This window comes from Papaver somniferum, chromosome 5, assembly GCF_003573695.1.
Source record: "Papaver somniferum cultivar HN1 chromosome 5, ASM357369v1, whole genome shotgun sequence".
In the NCBI taxonomy this organism is placed as follows: Eukaryota; Viridiplantae; Streptophyta; class Magnoliopsida; order Ranunculales; family Papaveraceae; genus Papaver; species Papaver somniferum.
The window spans coordinates 435560-450252 of NC_039362.1; the positions used below are offsets into that span (position 1 = coordinate 435560).

Consider the following 14693-nt stretch of genomic DNA (forward strand, 5'->3'; position numbering starts at 1 on the left):
GTGACATCCTATCGGCAGAATTTGGAGTAGCTCTTACAGTGTGAGTGCACAAGATTCTTCAACAAACAAGACCTCGATTAGGCACGCAAAAGAAAGTGCATATGTCCTCCGAAACTTCGTTGGAGGCTGCCCTTTCTGCTCTATTATGCTATCGTGTCTACATGTTCTGATCACCATGAAGGAAAGCCTGCATAGTATGAATAAGTATGTCACTTGGCTCTATTAAAGCGCTGCCCTTTTATCCATCAGACTTGCACTTTTCTGTTTGTGGAAAGTATTCTTACTGTTACTGGATTGTGCGGATTAGAAAGTTGTTGAGTTTTAAGTTGCAAGGGTGCAAGATGAATCTCAAGTGATGACTGCAGATAGTGGAACATAACTTGGGATGGCTCTTGAGGGTAAGCATTGTTAGTGTTCTCTTATAGATTCCTGCAGTAGTCATTAGACTCATAACCTTCCGCGTCTTTCCAGACAGGAACTTATGTTACTACATTGTGTTTTTCAAATTTTCAATATTTAGACATTCATCTATTTCCTCGATGTTGGTTTCTGTGCAAATTATGATTAAGACCCTAGCAGATAGGCATTAAAAATTTAGATAATTGAAGTTACATCGCAACCACAACATGTAGGTCATAGAGCAAATCCTTAAGATTACAAGGTGAATATTTTCGGTTTCACAATTATGTTGTAGGAGATGCTGACTAGAAAGGTAAAAACTCTAGTAATTTTTTTTTTTGGAAACTGAACTTGGCGAAAATTCTTAAGTAAAATATACACTTCACTTAAATATACAGTTTTACTAATTGTTACCATGTGCCCTGTAACAGTCAGCTTCTTTACGAGTACTTATCATACTTATCATGCCTACAGTTTCACTGCCTATATATGGTTCGTCTCAATGAAGTCACTATGTAAATGTTGTGGTTATCTTGATTATCTTTTTCACCTAAAGATTTATTATGAAATGATAGACCACCTCCGTGTATATTATTATCGACTAGTCATGTAAACCTAGCATATAAGGCTTGACTTTTTACTTTTCTTATGAATGTAGTTCGATACCTTCATGGATGTCGTCACTCTCTTCCCGATGGTCTCATCAGGGTTCCTGATGTCATGGTTGATTGTGAAATCGTTGTTGCTGCTGAATAAGGGAAATGTTGGAAAGGGTTGTGCTTCTACAAGATCTTCTCTCAAGCAAGCTGGTGCCAAGGTGCTAATGACTGAAATTGTGGTTGAAAATTGTAGGACTTGTTGTATCACTTCTCTTTGTAATAGGGAGTTGAATCCTTTTTTTTTAATGATTTTAGACTAAATTTATGAGCACAGTTCAATGTAGTGGAGCTATCATTTGATATTAGATGATTCAGGTTTTATTTGGATTTTGAATATGAATTTTAGTATTTTAATATTATTTGTCATTTGAATTTCAGTTGAATTTGAGAATTTTAGTAATTTCATTTGAATTTGAATTTGAATTTGAATTGTCATTTGAATTTAAGTGCAGTTTGAGTTTAATTTTAGTAAATATGAATCTGAATCAGAACTATTTCAGCCCAGTAGGAATAAACAGGTCACCCAATCAGATCTGACTTATTTTTAAATATTAAAATAAATCAATTAAACTACGTAATCCAGGTGTCGTGCATAGCGGCGTTCTGAAAGCATCATAATTAAAGGGCAACCGGATAGTGTCATTCAAGAAAAAGACACTAAATCTACGGCACTTTCAGCAACAATTTGAAAGTTCTGTTTAACTCGTTAGAACGACACTATCCAACTATCTTAAATCGGCTGGGTTTTTTTCCCACTAGTGTATAAATCCATATTGACAACAATTAAGTTTTTTCCCTCCTCCAAAGGGCAATGTCGGAGAAGAGTTTGGGGATAATGAAATGGGAAGAATTGTTATCGAGATGTACCGTAACATGAGAAAACTTGAAAGGCAAATCTTTTGGGATGACATGCGACCAATCGTTTATCCGCACACTTCGGATAATGTCCAAGAGCCGAAAAAAGGCAAGGACAAAGGTTGGCCAAAAACCAAAGAAACAAAAAAACAAGTAAGAAAATATGCAAAGGTGTTGGACAAGATTAGGGACAATTATTATATTAGGGTTAATTTTAGTTAGGGTAAGGGAAAAATTAGTAATCTCATGATTTTAGGATATCCCTTAACATTGTAGGGTAGGCGGCCTAATAAGACCATGGTCCCAAAAAAATACATTCAAACTTTAGGTCCAATTATTTTTTCACTTAAGGTATGGATCTCGTTTAGGCCCATTATACTAGTAGCTACCAGGGATAATGAGGGTCACAATTGTCAAGCGAACTACTTTACGCATTTTATCTGCCTTCTTCTTCTTTTTCAGAAAAGGAATTTGATTAGAAGAGATGAGGTAGATCGTATTCAAGATCTGAAAGTATTTTCACTGGAAACACTGAAGCGGGAAAAAGTTTAATCAGAGTAGTAGTACGTGAAAATCTGGTAAGTCTCTTGTGTTTTTTCTTTCAAATTTATTATGGCTAGGGATTGGAATTAGTATATCGGTACCCATTGAGATCTGAAGTAAGATTTATTCATTGTAGTAACAACTCAAATTTAGGTTCCTGGACTCTTTATCTTCTTAATATTGCTTATTTTGCAGTTTAAAATTTGTTATTTCCTTCAAATCTGAGTTATATTTTACTGTTGTTTTGAATGTTGTAGACGATTGTATAAATTATGTATCTTTTTGTTCTTTTTTGTCTATCAGGAGAAGCACATGGCAGATCAATCTATGGTTTCATCAATAAAACCTGCTGGTCCATCAGAAAAAGTGAGAAATTGGCTTGATTTGCCTGTTGGTGTTATGCATCGAATATTTCTCAAGGTAGGGGCAATTGATATCATATTTAGTGCTCAAGCAGTCTGTACCGAGTGGCGAAACATTTCCAAAGAGCCTTTGCTATTTCACTATATAGATATGCGGCTGTCTACGACGACCTTGTTCAAGAAATATGCTTTTTCTAGAAGGAACAAAATATGCAAACCTGATCTTGTAGAAACTGCAAAAATAGCCGTGGATAGGAGCTGTGGCCAGATGGTTGAATTCACCATGGGTGATTTTGGTACTGATGAGCTTTTAGCCTATATTGCCGATAGGTAAGTGAGTCATCTATCATTTTTTTATATTGTTTTGCATTATTACATTCTTGTTGTTAATCTTTTGCATTTTTGTGTGGTTACACTGTACTATGGTCATCTAGATTTCAAACTTAAAAATGTAATCCAGACTTGTGCTTGAAAATTACAGAGTTCCACTATGATTGTAGTGCACACTCTTACAGGTTTTGATCAACTCGCACTCTGATCCTTTGCATAAAAGATTTCTGCATAGTTCGAAACGTCTTCGTATTCATTGAATATTTTTGTGATTCAAAATATATTGATGGGACACTTAGTTTCCACCAGGTAATATATGGGTAACTACTGATTTATGGCCTTATATTGCCAAGGCCCTAAGTAGTTTTTTTTCCCCCTACCCTTGGCTTAGCTAAAGCCTACACTTGGTTTTTTTAGCTAAGCCATGGTGCACCATAATGCGTGTTCGCAACATCATTTTAACTCCTCAGTGTTTATCATTTGTTTTTAGGTCTGATTCCTTGAAGCTTCTTCGGCTTGTATCTTGCAATAAAGTTAGCGCCAGAGGACTAACTAACATTTCCAATAAAGTCCCCATGCTGGAGAAACTTGAAATAGTCCACTGTTATTTCTTAGCTCAAACACTTGAAGCTATTGTGGAATCTTTCCCTCGTATGAAATCGTTCATGCTGGTTAGTCATTTTGACGACATCATAGATGATGATTTTGATGCAGAAGTCATTTCAAAGAATATGCCTGAACTACGTCACCTCTGTCTTCGTGGAAATCAATTGACTAGTTTGGGCTTGTATTCCATTATCCTCAGCTGTCCACACCTTAAATCTCTCAACCTTAGGGATTGATACAATTGTAAACTTGATGGAGAGCTATTTCAAACATGTAAATCTAGGCGCATGAAAATTGTGTTTCCGGATGGCTCAATCTATGGTCTAGATGGACCATGATAGAGACGCAAAAGCCATTGTGTAGTTGAAATTGATCCTTTTTACTTGAACCTGCAGCAATGATGTGGTAACTGTTAAGGAGTGATTTTGGATTATAACTTAGAATTTGAGTGTTTCGCAGATATGTTCTTAGTAGTTCGGATTACAAGATTTGTCAGTTTGGACCTCTTGGCATTGGTTATAACTAAATCTATAGATCATGGGAATGATCACATGGGTTGTTGTAAACCTTAATATTTATGTGGTTTAAACTCATATGAAATTCTCAAAACTTATGTTGTAAAGCTTATAGCTTAGTATTGTTCTAAGAAGAAAGCCATGCAGAGATTGCTGGATATGTGAGGGAAGAAATGGATGCGAAAAAGAAAGAAATCAAGAACTTGAGAAAGAGAAGTAAGAGGTAAGTAAAATTTAATTAGCTGTTTGAATTCAGAGTAAAATGATCTAAACACAAAGCATAAGTCTGGTTATATAGGAAGGCATAATTGGGAATGCCCCCACAAATTGGGGGTATTAACGATTATTCGAAGGATAATATAAGCTAAGGGGGTATTTTGTTCGTGATAAAATATATGAAGCACATATACTTCAAAATTGGTGACGTATCAGTATCGGATACTTGGGGATACGTATCAGATACTCCATTTAAAGTGTCACCTTTTTTTATTACAAAAAGGGTAGGAGATATTTTGGGATACCTCTCGGATACTCTATGAGCGTATACTTCCTATAATCTAACATTTATTATTTTATACAAAATCTATACATTTATAAATTTATGCATAAAATCTAAATATCTATAGATATTTATACTCATGAACAAATGGATAATAACTTGTTGATAAAATCTATGGGGGTATTTTGTTAATGATAAAATCTATGAAGCACATATACTTCAAAATTGGTGACGTCTCCGTATCGGCGCCGTATCAGTATCAGATACTTGGGGATACGTATCAGATACTCCATTTAAAGTCTCACATTTTTTTAATTACAAAAAGGGTAGGGGATACTTTGGGATACCTCTCAGATATTCTATGGGCGGATACTTCTTATAATCTAACATTTTTTTTTTATACAAAATCTATATATTTATAAATTTATGCATAAGCTCTAAATATTTATACTCATGAACATATCGATAATAACTTGTTGACTATAAAGAAAAAAGACTTGGTATTTCTTTTTATGGTGCTTCAAAAAAAAATGGTGTTAGAAAAATCTAACTTTAAGGCTTATTGTGCAGTCATGTTCTTCATGTTGTTTAGAGAGAAATCGGAGTACATATGATTTTATCCATTCAATTAACATAAGTAAGACTGAAACCCAAAACGCTGAAAACTTAATGTTTGCTCACTTTAATATTCAAAATAGTATTTATTGGATTTTTTTATTTTTATGATTTTTTAGTAGAATGAAGTATTATTATATTAAATATTTTTTTTGATAAATACACGTATCCCTATCCCCATTTTATGAAAATTGACGAATCCTTGTATCAGTGTCACCGTATCAGTATCCCCGTATCAGTATCGGTGCATCATAGGACAAAATAACTATAGTGCCCTTTATCCTATAAAAAAGAAGTTTGAGTCGGAATTGTGGCTCAATAGAAACCTAAACAAGTTTTTACAAGATAGATTACATATAATTGTTGATGTCGGGAAAAAACTGTAAAACCTAAACAAGTTCTTACTAGATATATTACATATAATTGTAAATCAAGAAAAGGAAGACAACGAGGAGAAGAGGAAGACGAAGAGGATATAATTGTAAAACCTAAACATGTTTTTACTAGATAAATTATATACAATTGTAAATAAAAAAGAAGAAGATGAAGAGGATACAATTGTAAATCAAGAAGAGTAAGACGAAGAGGACGGTTAAATTGAAGTTACATATAAACAAGTTTTTACTAGATGGATTACATCCAATTGTAAAAGTTTCGCTCGAACAAGGAAGATTGCTGGAATGAAGGAGTTTCATGAGATTAGAAAAAATAATAAAATAACATAAATAGAAGGGAGAGGTGTCAGACCGGCCATAGGGGCATGACCGGTGTTTCGTGGAATACATCAACTGTCAAGAATAGCTGGCCGATTGGCCCGGTCCCCTAGCGCCTTTTTATTATTTTATTATTATTGTTTTCTTCGTTATTTTGCATAGGTTTGTCCATATTTTTGAATCCTCATTCGTGCGTTTGCATGCTCATTCGTGCATTATCGTTAAATTCACTCGCACTAGTTTCTTGGTGCTTAGTCGGTGGTGGACTAATTGCCCGTACAATTAATATTTATTATTAATTCACCAGTTATTGCGCCCATGCTCTGCACGGTCCTAGATATGACATAAAAAATATGAGTAAAACGCTAAAAACGATATTGTTAAAAGTAGTAAATAAAATTTAAATAATCAAATCTAAAATCAAACAATAATTAAATTATGAATACATCTTTGACAACGAGGTATTAAGAACTACAACCGCTATAACCAGATCTATAAGCCACAACACGATGTTAAGGTAATACAATAATCAGCTGGAAGATCCTATTCTTTACTTCTAGCTTTACCCACCTAAGGCTTGAGCTGACCTGAATTCTCTTGCACAAAGTTTATCGAGGAGGCCATATAAATCCCCTTAGAGGTCATCGACTATGTTGTCATGGGCGTAAGGCGCCGCGCGGCGCGGCGAAGCCGCGACGTAGAACAATAATTCACACATAGATTTTTATATAATTGGTGGAGGAAAATAATTATCAAAAATACTAATAAATGTTATGTTCTTGACATAACTGAAAATTATCTTAGGATTTTTCATATTAGCTTGTAAATCTTAATGAAAAAGATTTACAAAAGAATTGGAAAGATTTTTTTTCCTTTACTAGTGTTAAAATAATTAACAGAAACAGCTAGGAATGATTTGTTTCTTAACATAATTAGCTTAGGTTTAGTATGACCTAATGAAAAAGATTTTGGCAATATTTTTTTTCCTTTTTTTTGTAGTCACAAAATGCCACTTTGAAGCCTATCAAACTAGCGCCTTGGCGTGAGCGTCAAAAAAGGCGACGCCTGGGCGCCACTTTTAAAAGTGTCACCTCCTTACCCAACGCGTGGCGCCCAAATTCAGAATAAGGCCACTTTGGTGCCTTGGTGGCGCCTGGGAAACGCCTTTGACAACATAGGTCATCGACGGGTTTGCTCTTCATGGATGTATCCTCCGTAATTACACCACTTCATCGTGACATGAGCTTGTGCATCTATTAATCAAATTAATGGAGTGTGCTTCTATACATAACCCAGTGCCCAAGACTATAAGAATACAACTTGACTTTATACTCAACTGAAATCTTGAACACATGATTAAATTAAAAAAACATAACTTGTTATAAAAAGAATAAAAAGTGACATTGAATAGAAACTTGAAAATTATTAGTAGTATTTTTTCAAATATACCCGAGGAAGATTTCAGTAATCACCTATCTGATTATGAATGAGTCCGTAAGAAACAATAATTACACGACTACATTCCGAGATTGATTTTTAAAGTGCAAGAACATGATTATAAATCGTGATAACTGAAAGAGCTTTACTCATTAGTGTTGAATATATTTTTCAAAATTTGCAGAAAAAATATAATTTTTCTAGAAAATGCCAATAGTGTTGAATACATTTTTCATACCATACGCATCAGTCATAATATATGTCGAAATTATGCCTTTTGAATCGGAAGAAAGCACACCAGTGTTTTGGAAACTTAAGAGAGTATGCCTACATAGCTGATTGATGGAGATAAATGCGATGAGAAGATTACATCCATCTATAATTCTAGCAACATTTGCAATAATTGACGCTTCATCATCTACCCACATGCTTCCAATATTTGGTTCTGGTAACTAAGAAAATAAGCAATTTGAATTATCTGGAACCTGTAACCAAAATAAGAAGATAATTGTTGAAACACATCAAAAATAATGCACATTGTTTCCTTGTTGACGTAAGTATCACCTCCCTCTTATTTTTCTACCAAAATTTTTTTTAATAAAAATACAATGCAAAATACATGTCCGCAAATTTATAACGTCGCATTCCTAAGTTTCCCCTTCGTAGCCTGTACTGGTACCTGCAAACACAAAAAAGAATTAAATTTTAGAACGTAAATAAATATTTTGGTGCTTCTTATCTTATTTCAATGATATAAATAAATATGACTTTCTGACTACATAAGGAGAGTTTTACTGCAATGCACCCTCATACACTGGTTTATTTGTAATGAAGTTTTTAGGTTCGATGGAATTACCAATCTGTCCTTATTAAACAAGTTTTTCCAACCACTTGAATTGTTCTCCAAAAAAAAAGTCATTTTTTCGTTCAGAGTTTTATTCCTTTGCAATAAAAAAAAAGTCATTTCTAGTTAAAAGTAAGTTGGTTTTTAAAATATCAAGAAAAATTCTCACTGCAGCGTTCTCGAACCGAGAAACCCTTTTTAATGCATTAATATAAATAAAACTATAATCTAGTTCCTTCTTATTGTTTACAAATAAACCTCCGAAAGCATAATCCATCATGGTAATGGTCCGACATAGAGAGTAACATAGATTATGAAATAACATAGAGAGTAAATTTTTTCAAATATCCCCTTGTTAATTTTTTCTTAAAGATTTAAAGCACCTAGTTCTTAGTTCTTATATTTAGTGTAAATTTCGAATTCTGTTGTAATTTTCTTTGGACAGAGTATTTATCCTCCATAAAGTGCGTAGGTGCAAATAATCCACAGGGAAAGGTGGCAAGATCCTAGGCTGTGACACACCCAAGAACGATGAAAGGCGAAGCACAGGATAAGAGCTAATGGCACGAAGAATGAGGAATCACATGGGTCGGACGTGACAGCCCTGCAGGTTGTCGGATGTGACATGATGCCTATCGACTGGCAGGTTAAATAAACAAGGAGTACTCGGTCAAACAGAGGATACAAGTCAAAACATATGGACGACAAGGAAGGAAGGGCGATATCGCACCAACTATATACCAAGAGATCGGCCCAATTAATAAACTATCGGGGAACAGGACTACATCGGGTGTGGCGGGTGGTGAGCCGAGTATCGTCCCTACCTACGTCACACCCGTCCCTACCTATATCGGGTGTGACGTAGGTAGGGACGATACTCGGCTCACCACCCGCCACACCCAGCGTCAAGAGAAGCACAATTTCAAGAAACCAAGGACCATCTCGAGTATCACCACTATCATCAGTACAGAGGCCACTCCACTAACAACTGCCGGGAGGTGAAAGACATCGTCCAACATCTCATTCGAGACGGGTATCTGAGGCAGTTCGTCCGACAAACATCACAACCGACTGTCGCACCAGATGTGCCTGTCCATCAAGTCCGAATTGACAGGACCACTCAATTTGTGAACACCATATCGCATTCGGCCACACATGAGTACAATCTCAGTCCCGGAATCACCTCTAGGATCCACAAGAGGGACTATAACGGGAAAGAAATCTTCAGTGTAGCCAAGACCTTGCCGATGGAGCCTTGGATGATGCAACCTATCTCGTTCTCGGCAAAATATGTCCCGATGAACGGACAGGCCCATGGAGACCCATTAGTCATTACCTTGCTAATTGAGGAGTGGGGCGTGAGAAGGATATTGGTAGATAACGAGAGCTCAGTCGAAGTACTTTTTTATGATATATTTCTAAGAATGGAGCTTTCGGATGACATCCTCGTTCCCTCAACTTATCGGATCTACGGCTTCAACAGAACTGTAACTATCTCTAAGGGAGAGGTAACCCTGAGGGTATCGGACGGGGGTGGTTACCTGGATACTCTTACCGCATTTTGCGTGGTCGAAGTCGCCTCACCATATGAATCTATTATCGGGCGACCTTGGATCGCTGGGATTAAAGGTGTGACCTCAGCTTATCTCAAAGGCTGAGGTTTCCCACGTATAAGGGGATACCAGAGGTTGTGAGCGACTCCAAAGCGGCCCGACAATGCATGCAAGTCGATACCCAAATAAATGAAGAGCGGAGAGCACGCCAGAGACGAGAGAAAAACAAGGTCAAAGAAGCCAAGGCGGCAGAAGAGTTGGAAAAGTTTATCTCTCAGGAAGTTATGGCATACGAGGCAACAGAGCAAGACCCTTTATAGCAACTAAAGGAAACGACTCCAATAAGAGAACCAAAGCAAAATTTCTCGGCCATCGAGCCCACCCGAGAAATCAATTTGGGAACAGCTGAGGAGTCGAAGATGGTAAGGATCGGGTTACTATTATCTGAAGAAAAAATAAACCAACTCACGATGGTTTTACGGAAGAACATGAATGTTTTTTCATGGAATATGAGCGACATGGAAGGCATAGACCCAGGTGTGTGCCGCCATCAACTGAAGATCGACCCGAGTTTCAAGCCTGTCCGACAAAATATGAGAGGAATCGCACCTGAATTCCAAGCGACGGTATAGATAGAACTAAAGAAGCTTCAGGAGTCGGGGATAATACGAAAATCCCAGTACCCACAGTGGAGTTATAATATGCATCGACTTCAGCGACCTGAACAAAGCATGTCCGAAAGACAGCTTCCCCCTCCCAAACATAGATCAGTTGGTAGATTCGATAGTAGGGTATGAGCGATAATATTAATGGACGGGTATTCGGGGTATAACCAGATACCACTAGCCCCTGAAGATCAAGAACACACTTCCTTCTTCACACCGAGGGGATTGTATTGCTACACCAAGATGTCATTCGGGCTAAAGAATGCAGGCGCCACGTACCAAAGGTTGGTGGGGGACATGTTTGGGGATAAGATCCATAGTACCATTGAAGTATATGTTGATGACATGCTGGTGAAGAGTCTCCTGGCCAAGAATCACATCCGAGACCTTCAGGAGATCTTCCAGACGATGAGGGAATACAAAATGAAGGTCAACCCTGCCAAGCGCGATTTCTGGGTCACCTCAGGAAAGTTCTTGGGATATATCATCACACCCAGAGGAATAGAGGCCGATCCCGATAAAGTCAGGTCTATCATTGAAATATCATCGCCTGAAACAGTGAAGGACGTGCAGAAACTAAATTGAAGTATAGCGGCCCTAGGACGATTCATATCAAGGTCTTCGGACAAATGTAAGAATTTCTTCAGCACCCATAAGAAGGGGGAAAAGTTTAAGTGGACGGACGAGTGTGAAGAGGCTTTCCAAAGTATCAAACAACACCTTCCAAGTCTTCCAGTATTATAAAGACCAGAGCTATCGGAGGTTCTTATCCTGTATCTTGGGAAGACTTCGTACGCCATCAGCGCAGTCTTAGTTAAGAACGAGGGAAACGTGGAAAAGACGGTTTACTTCATCAGCAAAACATTAAGTCCGGCCGAGAAGAATTACACCAGAATGGAACATATGGTCCTAGCACTAGCGTTTACTACTCTAAAACTCAGAACATATTTCCAAGCCTATCGAATCCGAGTGCTCACAAAGTCGCCCATTGATGTAGTGCTAGACAGTGCAGACCGATTTGAAAGAATTTCTAAGTGGGGAGCACAAATCAAACAGTTTGATGTTTTCTATGAAATGAGCACAACAACAAAAGCACAAGTGGTGGCCGAATTTTTGGAGGATTTCCCATTAAGTGACGAGGACAAAGTCGAGGACATACCAGGAACGGAAGAAGATCGAGAAGAGCCGGCCGACCTACTTGAAGATAACAACCCAACACGATGGGAGGTCTTCGTAGATTGGGCATCAAACAAAGACGGGTCGGGCCTAGGGTTGGTCTTTACTACACCCAAGGGGAAGAAGATAGTATACTCATTCAGACTGGAATTCAAAGCAACAAACAATGTTACTGAGTATGAGGCGACGATACACTCCTTAAGAATAATCGTTGAATCGGGGCCACAAGATGTCCGATTAACTAGTGACTCGCAGCTAGTGATCCGACAAATCACGGGAAAGTATGCAATACACGATCCTATTCTACAAAAGTACTGGGAGCCTACCCAATTTTACATCGACCAGATCCCAAGCATCAAGTTTCGCCAGATATGTAGAAAGGACAAACGACACTCGGACGCCTCACAGTTGACAGATCCGAATGTAGAAGGAATTCGTGTCATGAGGCTCCTCACGCCTTCCATACCAGAAACACCAGAAATATGTATCGACGTGGCTGTCAATACGGCCGATATGTATCGGGAAAAAGATTGGAGGAATCCGATCCACTTATACCTGGCAACAGGCGAGCTACCTAAGGGCCGACCAGAGAAGTCTATCGGCCAGGGAAAAAACAATGGGATATTTTGGCCATACATAAATAATGAGGAAAAAAAATGGCACAAACCTGTGAAGAATTCCAGAAGTTTGGCAAGAAGATACATGCACCATCAGTCGCCCTCAACTCAGTGGTGATCCCATGGCCTTTCTCCAAGTGGGGGATCGATATCGTCGCGCCACTGCATGTAGGAACGGGGCATAGGAAGTATTTAATCTTCGCGACAGACTACTTTACTAAATAGGTAGAGGCGGCTCCGTTAAAGCACCTCAGAGACAAAGACGTCTTCAAGTTCATTTGGGAGCACATTATATGTCGTTTCGGAGTACCAGCAACCATCGTCTCGGACAGCAGAAAAAAACTCCTGGGAGAGAATATCGACTTATTGTTTAACACTTACAACATCCGGAAAAGCAAGGCCACCCCCATATACCCCCAGAGTAATGTCCAAGCCGAGATTACAAACAAAACCATCGCCGACAACATGAAGAAGAAATTAGATGGGGAATATGGTGACTGGTGTGAAGAACTTTACAACGTCTTATGGGCCTGCAGAACTACTCGGAGGGAAGCAACTGGGCTATCACCATTCATGCTCACCTATGGGACTGAAGAGATCCTACCAACATAGGCGATAATACCCACCACGAGAACGGAGGCATAGAGGTGAAACATCTCATCCGACCTTATCTTGGCCAAGCTCGATGATTTGGAAGAGACAAGGGAGATGACACTACAAAATATGGAAAACTACCAAAGGAGACTACAACGAGAATACAATAAACGGGTGCGTCCAAGAGAATTCCAACCTGGAAAGCTCGTGTGGAAGTACCTAGTTGACTGGGAGCGCGACAAGAAAGGAGGAAAATTGGCACCAAAGTGGGGATGACCATACATAGTTGCGTCTAAAGCAGGTGAAAGTGCATATCGACTATTGAAACAAGACGGAAAAACTGAAGCAAAACCGTGGAACGCTAAATTCCTGAAACTATATCACCCATGAAGAAGTGTGCGGAAAATAGGTAAGAAAACTTGTCATTCATTTCTTTAAAACCACGAGGGGTAATAAATATGGCTTGGGCGACTAATGGTCATTCGTACTAGGGGCAAATCCAGTGTGGAAGTGCCGAGGTGACTTACACTTGCATGGTCATTCGTACTCGGGGCAACGCCAATGAGAAAGTGCCGAGGTGACTTACACTCTAATGGTCATTCGAACTCGGGGCAGTGGCAATGTGCAAGTGCGGAGGTGACTTACAGACGACTGGGTATTCAATACTCGAGGTAGTGACAATGTGCAAGTGCCGAGATAGCCTAAGGGTTCTGGTGGTTGGAAGCCAGATACCAAAGGCTATTAAGATACGAATGTAAGATAATGATGAGATACCCGACCAGGACATGGCATCGGGCCCGATGACCCTCCTTGTCGGGCGTGTTCGATGGAAAAGGTTTAAATACTAACGTACGTAATTTGGAAATGCAGGTGCACAACATAAAACGAGAAAGTAAAGGTAACAAAGCCACACACCAATAAACACAAACGGGAAATTGTCAAAGTGGGAATTGTCGTAAAAAAAACAAAAACAAACAACAAGCTTGGTGATGGTGGGCCCGGAAAAGCGTATAAAATTGAAGCGAAATGAAACGGGCCTACAGTAATACCGCAAGTGCACGGTCGTCAGATGTAGCTCGTGCAAGTACGGGTCGATCCACAGAGACTGGGGGTGTTTTGTAGTGTTTAACTATTTTGGGTTCTAGTTGGCTATTGGGCTTTAGGTATCAAAGGGTTGTGGCACCAATGGGTTATGAATACCCTTTGAGTAAATTGGGCTTAATGGGTTTGTTGTAATGATGAAGTGCTTTAGGCCTTGGGCCTTTGAATGATTTGGGCCTTAGCTGGAGCTAGGCTTTTTAACTATGAACCTGGGCTTTTAGCCTTTGGAATTGCACTGGGCTTTGGGCTAACAGTGACTGTGAATTGGGCTTTAATGTTTCACTTGGGCTTTGATTAAGTCCACAGTGGACTGGACTTAACCTTTTTGGGTTTCTGAGTGATTTGAGCTTTTTGGTGTAAACTTGAGCTGAGCCTGTTTGAGCTAACAGTTTGGGCCTTAGCTTGAGCTAGGCTTTTGAGCTTTAAACAGATTACAATGGGCTTTTGTAAAACAAGGTAATGAATGCAGTAACAAGAACAGGAGAAACAAATGAGAAGAGAAAGAGCAAATAGTGGCAGTGAAGCTGTGATATTTACAAAGCAATGAAGATGGTAGTGAAATAAAGCAAAGAGAAAGAACCAAGGCCTAAGCCAAGGGCAATGGCAGGCA

General features: G+C 38.7%; 1 protein-coding gene across 1 annotated transcript; it reads left to right on the forward strand.

Moving 5' to 3' along the window:
• The first annotated feature begins 2321 nt into the window (after nt 1-2321).
• On the forward strand, nt 2322-4363 carry LOC113280846 (putative F-box/LRR-repeat protein 23). The gene is made up of 3 exons (XM_026529417.1): nt 2322-2491; nt 2760-3148; nt 3639-4363. The coding sequence occupies exons 2-3, from the start codon at nt 2769-2771 to the stop codon at nt 3988-3990; spliced, it is 732 nt and encodes a 243-aa protein (XP_026385202.1). The 5' UTR covers nt 2322-2491; nt 2760-2768; the 3' UTR covers nt 3991-4363.
• The last annotated feature ends 10330 nt before the right edge of the window (nt 4364-14693 follow it).

Bases quoted from the DNA above. Each gene is read 5' to 3' on its own strand.
- LOC113280846 (XM_026529417.1), top strand. From the start codon at position 2,769: ATGGCAGATCAATCTATGGTTTCATCAATAAAACCTGCTGGTCCATCA. The intron at 3,149-3,638 runs GTAAGTGAGTCA...ATTTGTTTTTAG, and splicing joins TTAGCCTATATTGCCGATAG to GTCTGATTCCTTGAAGCTTC.